Genomic DNA, 18,040 nt, shown 5'->3' with positions numbered 1-18,040 from the left:
ATCAGCTTTTATTCCACAACAGCTGGTGGGGTCCTTTAAAATAACCTGTACCATAAAACGCATAAAAACAAAGAGGTGGTCATCCAGCCAGGTGGGGGCGGTAGAGCGTCACCGGGAGCGATCAGTTTTCGCACGAGAGAGAGGAAGCGTGCGCGCAGTGACGTCACCTGCGTGTTGTGGAGAAGCAGGAGGAAGATGGCGGGGTCCAAGGTGAAGCAGGACATGCCTCCTCCGGGAGGCTACGATTCGTTTGATTTTAAGAGAAACCTTCCGAAACGAGGACTCTCGGGTACTTTACATCACACACTCAGTTATCGATCTGTACGGGTCACTCAGCCGTTAGACGGGCGCAGGTTGAATCAATACACAGCGGCTAATGCTAACGGAGCGGCGTCAGTAGACACAGGCTGATCGACTGACATTTCATTTTAGGTAGTTTGAGGCTTGCACATAGATGACTGACAGATAGAGGAACGACATGTGTGTCTTTTTTGAGAAAATTAAGTGACTAAACCACATTGTGTGCCAGTTATTGGTGTTTGTAGTGGCGATAGCTTCTTGCTAACTAGCTAACACACAATTTTAAATGAAATGAGCTTTAGAATTTTTTTATTTATTGCAGGTCATTACAACTTCCTTAACTAAGCATAGACAGCTTAGTTTCTGAGTGGAAATCATAAGACCAGTGCTTTAAACTCTCACCTGGAACTGTTGTTGCCCTTAGTGACCCATCTGATTGTGTGCTAGACTAACACCTGGTGAACAAATGAAGATTTTACACTGATACTTTACATTCGCCTACAGTATGGACATTGAGAGCACACAGGTACACATTCTGTCAACAGTTCTGAGTCACATTTGTGCAAAAAAAAATAAAAAATAAATCAGATTTGGGCCACAGCCTTAGATTTGTGCATGAGGGAGGACAGACTTGTGAAAGTATTGGATTATTTGAGCATGTAAGAGGTATTGTAACTACATTTGAGGCAGCAATATGGCTTCTCACTCTTAAAAATCAAAGCTGCTCATGCTCACTTTTGGCAGCCTACACCCCCTGTACGCAGACTCAATGTAAGCAGTGTCATGGCAGAGGGGGAACATGATCAAAGGCTGACCTGTTGTCCTTTGGTGAACTTTTAAATTTGAAAAATAAATAAATATATAAAAATCACTGTAATAATAATGTCCAGATGTGACCTCTTGCAGCTTGCTAGTCAAAAATGGTTTGCAAGCAACCTTTTGCGATCTCAAGACCTTATGAGTGGATAAAAACAGCTGTAGGAATCTGGCAGCTGTAACAGTTACTGCTACCAAACAAAGGTTGTGAGCTGGTGCTACTGTAAGTTAATTATATCACCTACACACAACGACAGTTATATTCACATATGAAACTAAAATTTATTTTGGCCTGTAACCAATTTGACAAAAACAAAATGGATAAAGACATCAAAATATGCAATTACATCCAAGAAAGCAACACAGTAGGAAACTAGGGGTGTCACAATGTTTTTTTATTTTTTTTTTTTTTTTTTAAATAAAGCACTTCCTCTGGTCCAGCAGGTTCTGGCAATAGAAATACTCATTTTCTGATGGGTGTGTATCTGAGGTTAACTGTGAGACAAAGGTTTTTACGTTTGATGCTGCTGTTTTAACATTCTGCACATAAACCAATTTGATCAGTTGTCACTATCTCAGTTCCTTGTGATGATCTGTTCTTAAACACACAGGTTACTAGAGGTTAATTCTTCCATCTTTGCAACATCATGTTTGATAACGTGTGCTTTTCTGGGTCAGTGATGTCTAAATAGATTCATTTTGAAAGTGAGGTAATATTGTGGTTGGGATATAACATTAAATCATCTGTGGAGAGTCACTTGTTAATTCTTTAATCAACAGGGTATAGTATGTTCGGCATTGGCATCGGCATCATGATGTTCGGTTACTGGAGGCTATTTAAGTGGAACAGAGAGAGGAGGTAGGATAATTCTTGTAATTATGCTTTGGGTGTAAATATTTGTGACAGTCTGTATAATATTTCACAACCAGGCTGGTCGATGATAGTAGTGTTGATAGCAGGTGTGTTGGTGCATTGCAGACGTTTGCAGATTGAAGACATGGAGGCCAGGATAGCCCTGATGCCCCTGCTGCAGGCGGAGGAAGACCGAAGGTGACAAAAAAATATATTGCATATATTACATTACATATATACAAAAATGTGTAGTTTTTAAATCTGATACGCACTCAGGGTAGCACTTTTTTTAACGGTTATATTTCCCCTCTGACCAGGGTGCTACGGATGATGAGAGAAAATTTAGAGGAAGAAGCTGTTCTCATGAAGGATGTTCCAGGTTGGAAGGTAAATAAAAATGTGATTTGTCTTCGTTGTGACTACATTGTTAACAGATTAACATCATGTACTTGCTGTGATTAAATACTGGTACCAGCCTGCTTATTGCTTAAATATATGCCCGAAAAACTTCTTTTTAAACAACATTTTTAAGATAAGATGTACCTTTTATTGATCCCCTCTAGGATACATTCCAATTAGACACAGCAGCATTAGGGAATGTAGTGCAAAGAGTACAGAAGTGTACAAGTACAAGGATCACACATATTCATAAGAATATTGCAAAATATAAAACTATAAATGAAAAATATATACACTATATGCAATATGCAGTACAATGGTGTGCAAAATATTTTAAGCAGCTTTTGACTAAAAAACTAAACTGTACATGTGCAACTTAAAGATAATAGTTTGTGCGTCGTAGGTTGAAGTTAAACCAGTCTTAGTCAGCGGGGGTGGGAGGTACAATATTATTTTTGCCATATTTTATATTTTAGGTATATTTAGAAAGATATTTAGGCTTTTAAAAACTCTGGATTTTGATTCACACTTGATACATTTAATTATCTATATTTGTTACCACAATAAATGTCACTGATCACTAAATCAACAATTTTACTTTAACATTCACCGATTAGTTAGTCTGCTCTTTATGATCAAATGGTGAATTGTTGGCATGACAAAGTAGTAGGTAAGGTAGTTGCACACACAAAACCCTTTTCTATGAATGTTTTCCTACTAGACTGAAAGAATTATTATAAACAAAATTGTAAAGATAACATATTGAATGTGTGATTGAAGAAGAAGAGTGAAGTTTCAAATGACCTATCAAGTTAATAATACAAAGCTTTGTTGGTATAGAATAATTGCACATTGCAGCCATTGTACATAATACATTCAGTCTTTATCTTTATGGTATCAGTAAACATCCTATTTTTATTTTTTGTGAGAACAAAAGAGAAGAGTACCAATCTAAGGTGGCAAATTCATCGGACCCAGTTGCTGGTTAATGCCTGTGTTTCTGTATTTATGCCAACTGTGTCTCTAACACCTGTGCAGGTTGGTGAGAGCGTCTTCCACACAGATCGCTGGATCGCCCCTACATCAGTGGAGCTGTACAACCTCCGGCCCCGTGAGGAGCTTTTGCACAAGCAATATGGCTTCTTGTGGTACGTGTAAGCTCCACCAAGACAATGTCCTGAGATTCACCACCTTCCACAGGCAGAACCACATGGAGCCCTTGCTCAATTCAGCTTGTAAATGTTCGATATTAAAGTAACCTTTTTTTCTGTACCTCAATCTGGTTTACCCGTTATTTTTTTCTGTTTTGGTTGCATTACACGCATCATGTACCTCTTGTTATTTGACCTGACACTTTTTTACTTTGACACCACTTCATTTGAGAGGCAAATGTTGTATTTACCTACATTTAACTGACAGTTATGTTCACTAGTTCCTTTAAGGTACATTACAGGAAGCATATTGAGCTGACAAGGTATACCACACATACATTAAGTACTTTAAATAAACTCCAGGAACATCAAAATACTTATTACGCACATATACTCTGAAAGAACTAGTTTGACTTGTGACAATCTTAAATTAAATCCTTTACATCCACTAACGTGAACAAAAGAACTTGTTACATTCAAGACTGATTTTCAGTATTCACATCTACAGCTTTGATTCCAACTGATCAGGGGGGCACCCTGATCATTACTTAGTACAACTAGTGTTGAAAGGTGAGCCAGTCCACCACATACTATCAAACATGGGGCTTTGTGATCTGTGTTACATTGTGTTGCTGAAGCTCACATTTCAAGCCTAACTGAAGTATCCCTGTGTCATAACACCTTGTATTAATACGTCAACTACACAACTCACTTAAGTCCACTAAAAATCTAATGTGAACACTAAAATGTATGCAAACTCAATGACTCATGAATGAATCACCAGTTGAACATTTTCAGGCAATTATAAGAGTGTTTAAAGAATACAATGAGCAGTTTGTAGTTCACCCCCCAATCATTTTATTTGTAAAATTTTGAAATTACAATACAAAAAGATGAAACAGTAGAAAAGTAAAGTGTCTTGTTAATTAGCATCACAATGGTCCTTACAGTAAAACATCTTAAATGTAGGCCTGTTGCTAGAAAGGAACTCCTTACTACAGAGAAGACACTGAATTCAAAGGAAACTGTTCAGGCACTATGACTGAACACCTGACCTCCTGCCGCACTTAAAACGGCTTCTCAATGACTGAGCAGCAGCCATTACATTTGAAAAGTGTGCCTCAGGCAAGCCAACATTTGATTTTCACAAAAGGCCTTTAACTTCTACTTGGCAGGATCCTGGCAGGTTCCTCCATGTAGCCACTGCTTGCAGCTGTACTGCTGCAGCATGCTGGACCTGTAACAGGGTAGTAAGAGATTGCAATCAGTCAGACAAAATGTTGCACCTACAACAAAACAAAATGTCTGATTTACAATACTTTACCTGATAAGAGCATCAGTCACTCCCATCCAAAGCTGCACACTTCAACTGTGAGGAGATCCATTGAAGCCTCTGACAGTCAGTTTAATCTAAAGAAAAGGATTAAGAGATGGATTAAGCCTGGCAACTACCATTTGACACAAGACAAGTCACAATAAAATGCATGCAACCCTATTCATGAGTCTGAAACTCACCACTTATTCATATGTAAGAGTACAAAGAAAATCTGAATACAGTCTAGACACCTTGCACGTCAATTAGGACTGCTGAGGGGCATTACTGGAGCAAATTTGAGGACTAGTGCAGTGAACAGAAGTGGACTGAGCACAATACTACCCACGACTTAGAGGCCAACGCTCTGTTTGGTGGACTCAGGAGGTGGAACACTACAATCCAGAGGAGCTTCATAGAAACATTTTTCTCAATGGACTTTTCTTTATGAATCAGAATCGGGGAAGGGGCCATGGCATGTTGTAGGCGACATCTGAAGCAGAGGACTAAAAACGACTAACTTGAAGGTATTCATGGAAACAATGAGAACTGAGTTTGAAGGATGTGAGCAAAGCAAAAGGAGATTTTTACCTCACGTGCATTGGCCTACTTTCTCCACATATGACCTAGGCAAGAGCAGCTTTCATCTCTGATGAGCACTTGTTGGTAGGCGCAACACTTCACTCTCCAAGGACTTGTAGGTTTTTGAAGTGGCTGACCTCTTGAACGTAATGAAGCATTAACATGACCAGACACCAGCTGATGTTTTCCCCAGCATTTCCATGTGCCACTTTTAGGCGCTTATTCAATTTTTTGATCTCAATACATTTAAGTTGCCTGTCAAAACCCATTTGGACAATAGATGGTTTGAGACCTGTAAGGAAGTCACTGGGCCAAAAGCCATCTTTAGTTTTGAATCTTAGAAACCCCAGACAGGCAGCATGTCAAATGAACTCTTTTAACCCCATTTACAGCTTATCCCTCCATCTTATCAAGTGAAACCAACTAAACTGCCAATTTAACTGCCTTCAGAAATCCACGTTTTAATTTCAGTGCTTCGAGCAGGTAAATTGGTTCTCACGCAGCATTAAACTCCCCCATGCGATGGTTTTGAAAGGCAAAAGAATCGAGATTATTTTCCACAGTCTGTTTAATAGGCTCCATGAAGCCAAACTGACAAAGAAAAAAAAAAGTTGATCATACAAAGAACATAAAGTACAAAACTGTTCCCGGTTGAGATTTTACTTTGGGGAAACGAAGTTACATTTTTCGATCACTTAAACAAGATTAGTCCATTTTACAGCACATTTAAAATGCAGATGTTGAGCAGAGCACAGAAGATACCTTGGACAGACTTCATGAACAGCCGGCCACTTCGGAGGTGTAGTTCACCAGTCTGAAAGGAATTCACGCTTTTGGGAAATTGAACACACAGGAGCCTCAGCTAAACTAAGTTTTTTTTCTTTTTAATAGTAAAAGGAATTTAGCACAATCCCCCAAAAGCCTGTTTACGAGCAATTAGATCTCTTTCCTCACTCAGTTTAAAACCTGGCAAGAGGTAGGTCAGTCAGAGGCTGACAGGGGAAAATAAGGGAAAAAAAACAAACAAGCCCCATCGGATATTTCAATATAAAAAAACAAAAACTAAATAAGGAATCAAAATCAGGAGACACTTTAACGTGCTGGACAAAAAGTCTACAGCGATGTAGTGGCCGTTCAACGAAAAGCCATGTGGAGAGCCGTTGTTTGATCCCCAAGTTGGGACTTAAAAGTATTAATCAGATTACACAGATGCCTTTTAGTTAACAAACGACCTTTGAGGAATAAAGGTGCCCAATCAAGCATGGTAAGAGTCTTGAACTGTAATTTGTAACATGGTTTGTTAAGGAATGACCATAACTCATGGCTACATTTTTTAAGATGCTTGAGCTACTACAACAGAACTACAAAACTAAGGTCAGCAATAACACGTGGACATTTTTCTTGAGGAGCGCATCTTTGAAATACAGCCAGCCAAGTGATGATCTTGAATCAGGGAGATGTTTACTCGTGTGCAGCTGAGGATAAGAAGTGGGCACACAGGTAAAGACACTGAAAGTTCCAACACTGGAGTTTCACAACATCCCCTCAACCCACAAGACAGTCCAAAAACCCTCCCTCCGTTTTTGCATAAGGGGATCCATCAGCTTAGATACGAGTATCAGAATAACATTCAGCATTTGCTTAAGTCTTTCATTGTTTGCCAGCCTCTCAGAGTGGGGCTGGGGGAGGCTAGCAAAATTTGGCAACGGTATACAGGGTGGCATCAACTTGGGCTCAGGTACAAAACGGAGGGGCATTCATGAGACAAGTTCTCATATGTTGGGGCTGTGAAGTGATTAAAATTAATGTGACGACGCTTTGTGTGATTTCGTTTAAAAATCTTTGTGAAAAACTCTAATATGACCTATGAACGAGTGCAATCTTGGGTGTTTCCATTGAACTGCTCTCAAGTCGATGTTAAGTGTGAAGGTGAAGTTAAATTTTGCTTTTAAATGTGAAAACAGCCCCAACATAAGTCTACACACAGTACAAATGCATATCATTCATGCTTACCATAGCCATCATATCCATCGCGGTAGGTTCCAGAGCGGTCACCATATCCACCCTGACCCCTAGAAATTACAACAATTAAACAGAACATTTATTACATTACATGAATGCTTGGGTGGAAAAACCATGTATAATTATGCACTGTGGTTTCAAGTGCCTTACCTATTTTCTCTGTAGCCACCACCTGAAGAGTATCCTCCACTCCTGTATCCGCCGCCGCCACCTCCACCACTGCTAAAGCTCCTGTCTCCACCTCCGAAGCTCCTGTCCCCATAACTCCTCTCTCCATAGCTCCTTTCGCCATTGTATCCCCCACCTCCAAAGATAATTCGATAGTAGCAAATAAGAAATGTGGAGGAGTTAAAAGTAAGTTAGACAAAGTCATGGCCACAATTTCGACAACAGGTTTTCACCTCTTGAGTAACCTCTCCCACCTCTCCCCCGGGATCCACTGAACCTGCCTCCTCTCTGGCCTGATCCAAATCCTCCTCTGGTGCGTCCGCCCTTTCCTGCTTCATCCACGCGAATAGCCCGACCATCTAGAGACTGCAGCAAAAAAAAAAAAAAAAAATTAAAACCCCATATTTGAAACAATCAACCATGTGGCTTTACATATTTCTACAATATAATCCACATGGATATGTGAGTAGACAGTTCTGCAAAAGCCTAAGTGGATAAAACTTTGTATAATTTTTTTTAATGAATAAAAATGTTTATATAATAAAAGGGTATTTATGTTTTGTTGATTTACCTTGCCGTTCATCGCCGTCATTGCGTCTTTTGCATCCTCTGCATTGTCGTATTTCACAAAGCCGAAACCGCGAGATCTTCCCGTCTCTTTGTCTCTGATCACATCCACTAATGGAGGGAAGAAACGAACACGTTTTAAAAAATTGCATTATCAAAAAGCGATTTAAAAATCGCTTCACGTGTGCATAGAAATAATTTACAACCGATTAAATGTAAATAAAAGGCTTCGAGGGATTTACCTTTTTCGATGGTTCCGTATTTGCCGAAGGCCGCAGCCAGAGACTCCTCGTTGGTCTCGAAGCTCAGTCCTCCGATGAACAATTTACCCTCGTCCGACATCTTTAAGAGTAGCTAGAAGGAAAAAACAAATCGCCGACTTACTTAAAGCCAAAAGAAACGTTCAGCTAACCCAACCCAGTTGCCGCGTTGAGAAACAGTAAATACGGTAAAGACGGTAAATACGGTCAGCTCACGCAGTGCGAAAGTAGGTCATCAGTCCCCGTTACATGAGACGGCCGTTATTGGCCGACATGCGTATTTTTACTTTAAACTACTTCATATAGTCCCTAATAACGATGCGTCGATTCATACTTGAGCTAAAATAAAGTTAAACTGTAATAAATGTCAAGCTAAAAGAATTGCCGCCATTGTCGAGCACACGTCGAGCTAGGCCCCAGGCCCGTAAACGTGGTGCCGTTTGGTTAGCGGATTAGCTAGGTTAGCAACAATTTTCCTTCCAGCGCCATTTTGTAGCACCGAGCTCATGGTGCTCACTTTTGTTTCGCTGACTGATTTAGCAACTAGCTTCCCATCAACCAAGATGCCCGATTTCGTGGTTACATAATTGTATTTTTTTAAAAAGCCGCTAAAATTAAGACTGGTAGTCTGATTTCATCCAGTTTTAAACGCCATTTTCCGCCACATTAACAGAAAAACAAGGTTATGTATTTTGGCGCGGCCTAACATTATCCGACTGCTTTAACGTCCACACATCCTTTCTAGCGTTAATGCTCATTTATTTCAAACAAAACATCAAAAATGCAACACCAGACCAACTGCGAACAAATTAGCACGACCTTACAAATACAGACGAGAGTTAACAAGTCTAACAAACGGTAAAAAAAAATAATAAAAAACCCTAGAAGTAGCCATTACCTTTTCCCTGGCAGGTATGGAACAGATGAGGAGCGGGGCTGCAGGTCGAATGAGAGAGGAGAGAAAGCGCTCTCCGCTTTTCAGCGCTCGGCGTGATGACGTATTCTTCTTTTGGTTTATTGGCGGTTCACCCAGAAACGTACCGCCCTCCTACTGCAAGGGGCCGGTACAACAGCGTGGCTTTAAAGTGTCCTCCAGTCATGGTTTTTATTTTGTTTAAAAGTATATGTTTTATGGGCTACAAAAGCATCAGTATCTCTATGGATTCTGACCAGAGTAGAAATGCCTGATATTACCCATTGAGACATGTTTATGAATCTGAATATCCAAATAGTTTTCTTTTCACAAGCTACAAAACTAGAAACAACATGTGTCTTACTTAAATGTTCACTCTGGGTGTATGTGGGCTGGAGGCTTCATAGTTCCCATGTAACACTTGTATAAATTGCATATTTGACAACAAAGATAAAGATCTTTCTATCTTTATCTTTATTTATTTATATTTCAAAAAGTACTTGGTTTTTGTGTTATTTTTATGCACCAACGCACCAAGGCAAATTCCTTGTAGGGGTTCTGATTCTGATACAAAATAGTCACAAAGTAGGGATTGTGAGCATGCATGTTTAGATTGAAGCATGGTCTGTAAAGGATGTGGTGGATGACACAATTTTAGCCCCACAAGAATGTATTTTCTTTATAAACATCCAACCAAACTGCCCCCACATGACTTGTTCCCCTTCCAGTTCAAGGTATCTCGCTCTAATGTGGTATTTTAGTTCGAACATGCCTTTCAGACGCTCTTTCCAGGAAGACAAAACAATGATGAAAAGAATTTCACAGTTTGATAAGAACGCAATTTAGTGAGAACAACACTCAGCTCAAGTCCTATGCTTCCTGACTGCACTTTTATCAGTTGATAAAAGTTGTTACAGTGTAGTCAGAAGAATTATAAAACTAAAGTTAATCTTGCAAAGTAACATTTAAATATTTATGTGCACATTCTATTCACAGATCCTGAGTGCGGGTGGGGGGTCAGTGGAGAGAGGTGAGAGGGTGGCAGGGGGTATAGGTAGCTCTATGATGTTGGAGCCGGGGGGAGGGGTGTGAATGTGGGCTTATCAAATCTACAGTAAAACACATTCAAATCGTCAGCCGGTTGATGGTTCCCCACAGTAGTGTGGGGGGATGGTTGTCGTGTCTTTTGTCCTTAGCGGGTGATGTCCTGCAGGCCTCTCCACACTGATGCAGAGTAGCACCTCTTTGCTGCTTTGACCTCCTTTGTCCACGTGTTTCGGGCCTGGTTGTAGAGGATTCTGTCCCCACTTCGGTTGGCCTCCTCCTTGGTCTGACGGAGCTGCCTGAGTTTTGCTGTAAACCAGGGTTTGTGTTTGTGGTTTGTATGTGCAGAAGGTCTTAGTCGGCACACACACATACTTACAAAAACTTATGCAACATGTCCCAGTTTCAGTGAGTTCATTTAGTGAATGCAGCCTCAAAACCACTCACAATCAGTGCAGCCAAAGCAGGCCTGTAATTCCAGCTTTGACTCGTTGGTTCACCTTCTCACAGTCTTGATCATATGCTAAGCAGATTTAAGTTTCTGTCTGTAGGTTGCGATAATATGAACCAGACAGTGAATAGAGATGATGAAGCAGTGGTCTAGTGCGTTAGTATCCTTGGTGGACACTTAATATGTGATCTGTACTTTGGAAGTTTGTGTTTGAGGTTTTCTTTGTTAAAGTCCCAGAGAACAATGAGCGGGGTTTGTTATCTGGTCAGCCAGGTGTAGTAAGGCCTCACTAACACAGGCCTGAGGTGGGATGTAAACACATTTATGCTCAAGTTTGTTTGAGATAAACTTTGCTGTTGTGTCTTGTTCTCTTTTGTGACTTGTTGCAGGTTTCTGTTGCACATCACGACCAAGCTGCTTTAGTCGTGGATTCATTTTGCAGTCAGTAAACTTTCTTTGTTTTGTGCACCATCACATCACTATGACAAAATAGGTGCTGTGGTGTGAGCCATGTGTAGAAAGTTTTGTAGTTTGCACTTGGTTTCATTGTGTAACTGTCAACTGTTGTTCAGTGCCTTAAGCAAGAAGTACAACACTCACTGTTGTCAAGGGGTACTTGTTTCTTTCATGTCAGGGCTTATTTACTCGATCAGTTCTTTGTTACCAGATGGAGCAATGCAGCCTGTGAGACAACTGAGGGCCTTCCTTTTTGGTATCATTACTTTTCAGCAACTCACTCTCAGACATCAGGAGCAAAATATCATGTGAGCAATGTGGCTGTAAATGTCAGGCCTGAATGCAGCTATAAAGAAAATTTATGAATGACAAAAAGACATCACTTTAACAAATAGAGGCAGCAATGTCCTGTGTCTGAAAAGGGCTTGACACGCAAATTTGTCCAGGTTTTTTCTATTTTTTTCCTTTATTCTTTGCATATTTTTTTCTTTTTTATGTTTACATCTTAATTTTGCATAAGTAAAACATTTTAGAGGAACATCCTCTGCACAGAACAAAACATACAGATTACATTCAAGACATGTACAGTTAAGGCATTGGAATACATAAACACACATACAGTCTTTGTACAAAACACCAAGATGATTAACATTAAAATGTACATTTGTGACATATGCTACATAACAATGAAAGCCATTGGTATGCATGAAGTAACATGCTCAGTACAGTGACAGCAACATGAGACAGAGTCTTCGGATCTTTTGGGTTTACATTCTTCAGAAATGCTCATGGCGTAAAAATAGCAACAAAGCATATGCTCTGCTGCTCTTTCACCTATTCCACATGGTCAGAGGTCAGCTCTGGCCCCCACTCAGTAAAAAGCTACCACTGCTATCACAATGGGTGGATCCTTTTTCTGTCCAGTAGACTAGGGACAATGGTGACGATGTTGGTATGGGTGAGACGTTTGCGAGAGGTGCGAGTTCCTGCGAGTCCGCCTGCGAAGACTCCTCTGATGCATCAAAAACTGCAGGCGCTCTAGCTTACAGTGCAGTGCTTGATTTTCCTGTGTGGATGAGTGGGAGGTGTGACTCTCACCTACAAGAGAAGGAAGAAATAACAACATGTTAGGCACGCTACACAGAAATAAAGTTACTGTTTGGTGTGTTCTGTTATGAATAATCAAATTTATCATAAGAAATATATTTATGAATAAATGTTTTGATAGGAGTGGTAAGAGTAAAAGGTGGAAAGATGAAGGCTCTAAACACAGATCTAATGGAATAATTTAAGGATAAAGCCAGGGTTTCAATTACTAGTCCTTCATCAGGGCAAATATTTGACAAATGGGAGTATCATGGTGTTAAAGAGAGCCCACACTATGCTTTGTTATACAAGTACACACAGAAAATGTGTAAAGTACACACAAACGACCAGAAGTACTGAGAAGGAATCAAAAGAGAAAGAACTCAATAAGTCAAAATGGTGTCCGAGGTAATACAGGGAAGGAATTAAAAGACTACAAGAAGAGCAGGTCACGTCATAATCTCCCACACACACTAAACACTTCATGCATGACTGAATACAGCCTTTTATTACAGCAGCAAAAGTTTGGTTGGTACCATTTAGGCCAACTTTAATTGCATAAGGAATGTATGCATGCATGTCTGCAATATTTAGTAACTCCACCAGTGTTCATGTGTATAATATTCCACTGTTTACAAAAAAAAGTTCACCTGGAGTCTTACTGAGGCTCTCTGCCCTCTGGGCCTTCAGTGTTTTGTTTTTTGCTTTGTCTTGCTCCTCGGCTGTAAGCAGCTGGCTGACTGAAGCAGGACAGTGAAGATGAGGGAGGGCAGGTGGAGCCCCCTGGTGGTGGTATGCAGCTCTGATGAGGTCATTAAGGATCTGAAGAATGATGGCGATGCCACCTCTAGGATGGCTGGTGCTGCTCTGACTGCATGGGGCCAGAGTGCCTGATGGGATTAGAAGAGAGTAAGGGGAAATGAGAGAGGAGCGATGGATAGTGGATGAAAAGGAAGAACTAGTACAAACTGATTTGCTGCTTTTCTTTGCCATATAGATTAGATTAGATTAGATTCAACTTAAGTTAATAGTAGTAGTAATAGTAATAAACTGAATATCTTGGTCAAATAAAGAAAGCATCTGAATGCAATATAATATATAATCTATATATATATATATATATACACAATTAAAATGGGCAGTTTCACTATTCTATATCTATCTATGTTCTCATTGTGTTGCGATGTCAGCTTTAGGCCTCTGCTGCTCACACACACTTACCAGAAAAAGTCCCAGAGAAGATGCCTGGAGAGTGGCTCACAAAACTTTCTATGACTGCTCCTGGTTGCTTACACAGCTCTGCAGAGGCTGAGGCACGAACATTACTCTGTAAAACAAGAACGATAAAAGATGATCTCCCGCATACAAACCAGTAGAACTATTAAAAACTGGACATTTTGAACTCTAAACTGGGTTATTATGTCACTAATATATCACTGTCACTAGTATATGATGATAATACATAGCCTTTTGTGTATTATGAATGTAGGCAGCAGAATATGTCAGGCTAACCTCTTTAAAGGTTGAGGCTGGCACTGGGCTCTGGGGTTCAGGAATGGAGCTGGTGGGAACAGGTGAGCAGACTGGTGTGGCTGCTTGTAGTGGACCGCTGGGATGTGGACAACCAGAAGGCAAAGAAGGGGTTGAAAGAACAGGAAGAGATGCATGGGTAGAGTGGGGAGATGAGCCCACAGCAGGGGCAGTGGTGGATGAGTGGGAAGCAGGAGGTGTTGAATTAAAGGCAGTCCTGGGTCTTTGAGCACTGAACTGGATTGAGGATATAGAGTCAGGAGAGTTCGGGGCTTGAGTGGAGGTTTGGGAAGCAAGTGAGGTAGTGGATCCTGTGGTGTTGGTGGAGGCTGAGGCAGAGTCAGGGTGGTTCATCCTGACAGCAGTGGGCAGGCCAGTTCGAAGCTGGCTGCTGGTGCCGGCTCTCAAGTCCCGGTGCTGCTGCAGCTCCGCCACGTTCTGCGCAGACAGTTGGAGCTGCACATACATCACATGGGCACCAATTCCCAGGTTAATGGTCAGAGATGAGCGTCCAGACAGGAAGTCACTGATCTGAAAGAGAGTCAAGAAAAAAAGAATAAAAGTTAAAGTTACAATCCTTTCGGATTATTTTGGTTGGTTTGGTTGATTCAGTTACCGTGGTGACAGAGAGTGTGGTTTATTACAATAGAAAATACATAAAGCAGCTACTTTATCAGAAATACAACAGGTATATCTTCCAAATAAACTCAAGTCATCATGGATGTTTTGTATTACGTTCATGTAGGGTTGCCAGTGAATTACTCATCTGTATGCAATTTGAGTGGCTGGAATGGCATACCCCGCCAGTAACCATGAAAACTACTATAAAGAGGGATATAGTAATTAATGAATGTAAATACAGTCAATGCTTTTGCAGAATCAAGTGCCAATCATAAGCAGTTTTAAAAATAAGGTTTTATTTCATGAAAATCTTGAGATTATATCTTAAAATAAACAAGTCACAGCACTCTGTATTACCTCCCTTTTTAAGTGAAGCCTGTAACTATATGAGTGTGTTAGTGTGCATGTATAGCTTTATGACTGTAAGATATAGTGTGCATTGCCTTTTGAAGGACATGATGCAATAATGTTTGCAGGTGTATGCATGCTTAATACATCAAAACAAGAACGTGTGGGGGTTTATTTTCCAGCAGCTGGAACAGCTGAATCATACACAGGTCACTGTCCAGGGAAGAACACATATCTCAAAATGAGGTAATTCTTAATTCTACCTATTCTACTAACGCTTAAAGTTTAACTGAAATTATCCTTTTATAAGGTTTAGAAAACAATATTACTTCTAGAGCAGATTGACCCTTTAAAACCCCAGAGGATTATCTGAAACAAAATATGTGGTTTTCATAGGACTGAGGTAGAGACGTTACACCCTACACACACCAGTGCATAGTTGGAATTCTTCAGGTTTTTACACACCTCACACATGCATTCAACTGGTTTACTTACAGCCTACAGTTAGAATTAGACATTAAACTCATTAAAGTCTTACCTGGACTTCTGTTAAACTTTCCAAAACGTCCATCATAGTTCTGTCAGCTCTGGCAGACGAGCACTGTGACAGCAAACACAGAACAAAACAGTTCTTGACATGAAGTGAAGTGTCATTAAACATTTATTCCCCCCAAGTGTAAGGTGTACATTGGCTTACTTACTACTAAACCAGCTTCAATGACAGGGACCAGGGTCAGTTTGCTACCATCTGCTACACCCAAGTCCAACAGTTTCCCTGCAGTCAGCTGCCTGCCACACACCCATTGCACAGTCAGCATATGATATAACACCACATAACGTGTTTGATTCTACATGGAGCTCAGTATCAGTGTATAAAGAGTGACTCACCTGTCTTTAAACAGCAGGACGATCCTGTCTGTTTGCAGTCTGAGTTTTTGGGAGATGTGTGTCCTCAGTCCCTCCACAGTCTCTCCTCGGGGGACAGTGAGCTCCACCGGGCTGCCGGTGGTCGAGGTGATGGACAATCGCATGGTGGGCTGACCGGTGGAGACCCCAGTCCCACAGCATGCAGCCCGGACCGGGGTGAAGCTACAGAGGCCCCGCTGCTGCTGCTGCTGCTGCTGCTGCTGCTGCTGCTGCTGCTCCATTCAGCTGACTTACTGTGGAAGGTCCAAATCAGATTCTGGTCGCTAGATTGAATTAAACTGTTTAGTCTTGCTCCTCATTCCTCAGTGGTCAGTGCGAAGCAGCCTTAAACACTGATACAAAGCGGTTTACCCACAACAGGGTGTAACAGTTCCTCTTTCTGGCTGTGACAGACGCAGCACTACTCCACCGAGCGTAAAACACCCCAACCCTACCGGTGTAAGCCCCGCCCACCCGGACACAACCACTGTCCAACCAAAACGCCTGTTTCCTTACATGGCTCCACCCTGTTTTGTGCCTCGCTCACCATTCATAAATGATGCAATCTGCTCAGCGCTACAACATTTTGTACAAAATGTCATCATATCAAAATCTCCTGAGACAGTAATTTGTGACATTTTAAATATTTATACACATTTTTAAAAGCTCCCCTGAGATAAATCCCAATATTTCTGTGTAAAACGTGGGGCGTTACAACAAATACCACTAACCCATCTATGTTTGTGTGGCCTACAAACAGTGTCACCTACTTTAAGTATGAAAGCACACCCAGAGCTAAAAGTTAATTTCCTTTAGTTTCTATTTCATACTTTTTGGGCTTATTTGTTGTCTAAAAACAGATCGAGGTCATGTGCAGTAACAAATCTGTGGTTTTGTGCTGCATAAATAACATGGAATTTACTTTTAGTTACATACCTGTATATTTGTATAGCTACAAATCACTATAACTACAATACCAAGATACACTGTATCTTAGATTCCTGCAAATTTTGGGGACATTTTAATAGCTTTTACAAGAAAGAAAGCTTGTAGTTTGAAATAATGATTTCAAATTACACAAATGTGAATGTGAAATGAAATGTCAAGCAAAATCACACATTTGAATGACTAAATATGTTTTTAAATGTCTACTTTAAAGCTAAAATTCAGTAAAGATGATTTAAAGAATTTTTAGTCATTCCTCCCTTTTTGCTTTTTCGAGCCTACATGGGTGCTGAAAGCTATCCCAGCATGCACTAGGCTGAAGGCAAGGGAAACACCCTGACCAGTCCATCACATGGCCTAAACATCTGTGGATGCTGCATAATCCCACTGTTCAGCCAGTGGGAGGAGACGTTCACTGGCAGACTACCCTTTGTTTTCTGCAGTCCTTTTCTTCCTCGGCTGTTTAGTATTCGTGTCCCACCTCTGGTCCACAGCAGGGTCTCGGGCTGCACCTGTCACATGATGCAGGGTGGAGAGGAGCAGCTTGGAGTAAAGTGACGTAGGAAGCCGGGGAGGGCAGAGGAGTGCAGCTAATATGTGTCTCCTGTAACGGTGGCTAAAAATAGCTTCACCCACAACACCCTCCCCACCCCACTTTATCCAGCCTGCGTCACTTCACTCCCCTATCGCCTACCTCCCTACCACTCCCCACCCCCACACTCACTCCTTTCCACACACTCTCCTGAAAGCAGACATGTTTGTCTCATTGTGTCTAAAAAGAGCCAACCTGTGTAGTAGGTGAGAAAAACAGCAACCATGCATCTTCTCCCTTTCTCTTCTGTTTGTCTTTACATTGCTGTGGCAGTGTAGTCATCTCTACGTGTTTCTTTCAATCAGTGCTAACATGCTTCATAGATCTAAACTCCAGAAATGTGAAAAATTTCCTTGAGATTACTGTCACACACACGCACACACAGTCAATCCATTTTTAGACTTTATTTTAATCTTCACTGGAATTCAAAAGGAATCCTACACTGATCTCTTCTTGGTCTTTTCTCCTTTTAAGTGACTTGATGAACTCGATGTCCCAGTGAGATTTTGATGGAGATCCTGCCCTCCCTGTCTCCTCCCCAAGATTTCTATGGCAGCCTGTCACTCCCAACGTTTCACCCAGACGAGAGAGAGGGGAGAGGTAGCTGCTTTACATTCTTCAGGCCTCGCCGAGAACAATTCCACAGGATGTCCTGCTCTCCAGAGCATGCACAGACGCAGCTCTGACGTCAACTGTTCAGGAACACACACACACACAA

General features: G+C 41.1%; 3 protein-coding genes across 7 annotated transcripts; 1 reads left to right on the top strand and 2 right to left on the bottom strand.

Moving 5' to 3' along the window:
* The first annotated feature begins 139 nt into the window (after positions 1-139).
* On the top strand, positions 140-3,646 carry ndufa13 (NADH:ubiquinone oxidoreductase subunit A13). Its single transcript, XM_051409918.1, has 5 exons — positions 140-289; positions 1,897-1,975; positions 2,096-2,167; positions 2,287-2,356; positions 3,407-3,646. The coding sequence occupies exons 1-5, from the start codon at positions 196-198 to the stop codon at positions 3,524-3,526; spliced, it is 435 nt and encodes a 144-aa protein (XP_051265878.1). The 5' UTR covers positions 140-195; the 3' UTR covers positions 3,527-3,646.
* A 707-nt stretch (positions 3,647-4,353) lies between these two features.
* Positions 4,354-9,472, bottom strand: cirbpa (cold inducible RNA binding protein a). 5 transcript variants are annotated; one of them, XR_007885871.1, is made up of 8 exons: positions 9,329-9,472; positions 8,413-8,524; positions 8,175-8,281; positions 7,837-7,969; positions 7,587-7,739; positions 7,427-7,496; positions 4,844-4,929; positions 4,354-4,756 (listed from the first exon to the last, which is right to left on the bottom strand). XR_007885871.1 is itself a non-coding variant. In XM_051409878.1 (7 exons), the coding sequence occupies exons 2-7, from the start codon at positions 8,510-8,512 to the stop codon at positions 6,875-6,877; spliced, it is 567 nt and encodes a 188-aa protein (XP_051265838.1). In that variant the 5' UTR covers positions 8,513-8,524; positions 9,329-9,472; the 3' UTR covers positions 5,964-6,874. The 5 variants fall into 5 exon arrangements, 3 of the variants coding, with proteins under 3 accessions (XP_051265838.1, XP_051265847.1, XP_051265857.1); XR_007885870.1 differs by lacking the exons at positions 4,354-4,756; positions 4,844-4,929 and adding an exon at positions 5,964-6,888; XM_051409878.1 differs by lacking the exons at positions 4,354-4,756; positions 4,844-4,929 and adding an exon at positions 5,964-6,888 and having other exon boundaries at positions 7,427-7,485; positions 7,586-7,739.
* Positions 9,473-11,731: 2,259 nt separating this feature from the next.
* On the bottom strand, positions 11,732-16,225 carry LOC127368718 (midnolin). The gene is made up of 7 exons (XM_051409819.1): positions 15,768-16,225; positions 15,581-15,668; positions 15,418-15,480; positions 13,893-14,441; positions 13,602-13,707; positions 13,031-13,270; positions 11,732-12,392 (listed from the first exon to the last, which is right to left on the bottom strand). The coding sequence occupies exons 1-7, from the start codon at positions 16,025-16,027 to the stop codon at positions 12,223-12,225; spliced, it is 1,476 nt and encodes a 491-aa protein (XP_051265779.1). The 5' UTR covers positions 16,028-16,225; the 3' UTR covers positions 11,732-12,222.
* Between the last annotated feature and the right edge of the window lie 1,815 nt (positions 16,226-18,040).

Source organism: Dicentrarchus labrax, unplaced genomic scaffold, assembly GCF_905237075.1.
Source record: "Dicentrarchus labrax unplaced genomic scaffold, dlabrax2021, whole genome shotgun sequence".
Taxonomy (NCBI): Eukaryota; Metazoa; Chordata; class Actinopteri; family Moronidae; genus Dicentrarchus; species Dicentrarchus labrax.
The sequence above is the reverse complement of the archived record's forward strand: the minus strand, read 5'-3'. Positions and strand labels throughout refer to the sequence as shown.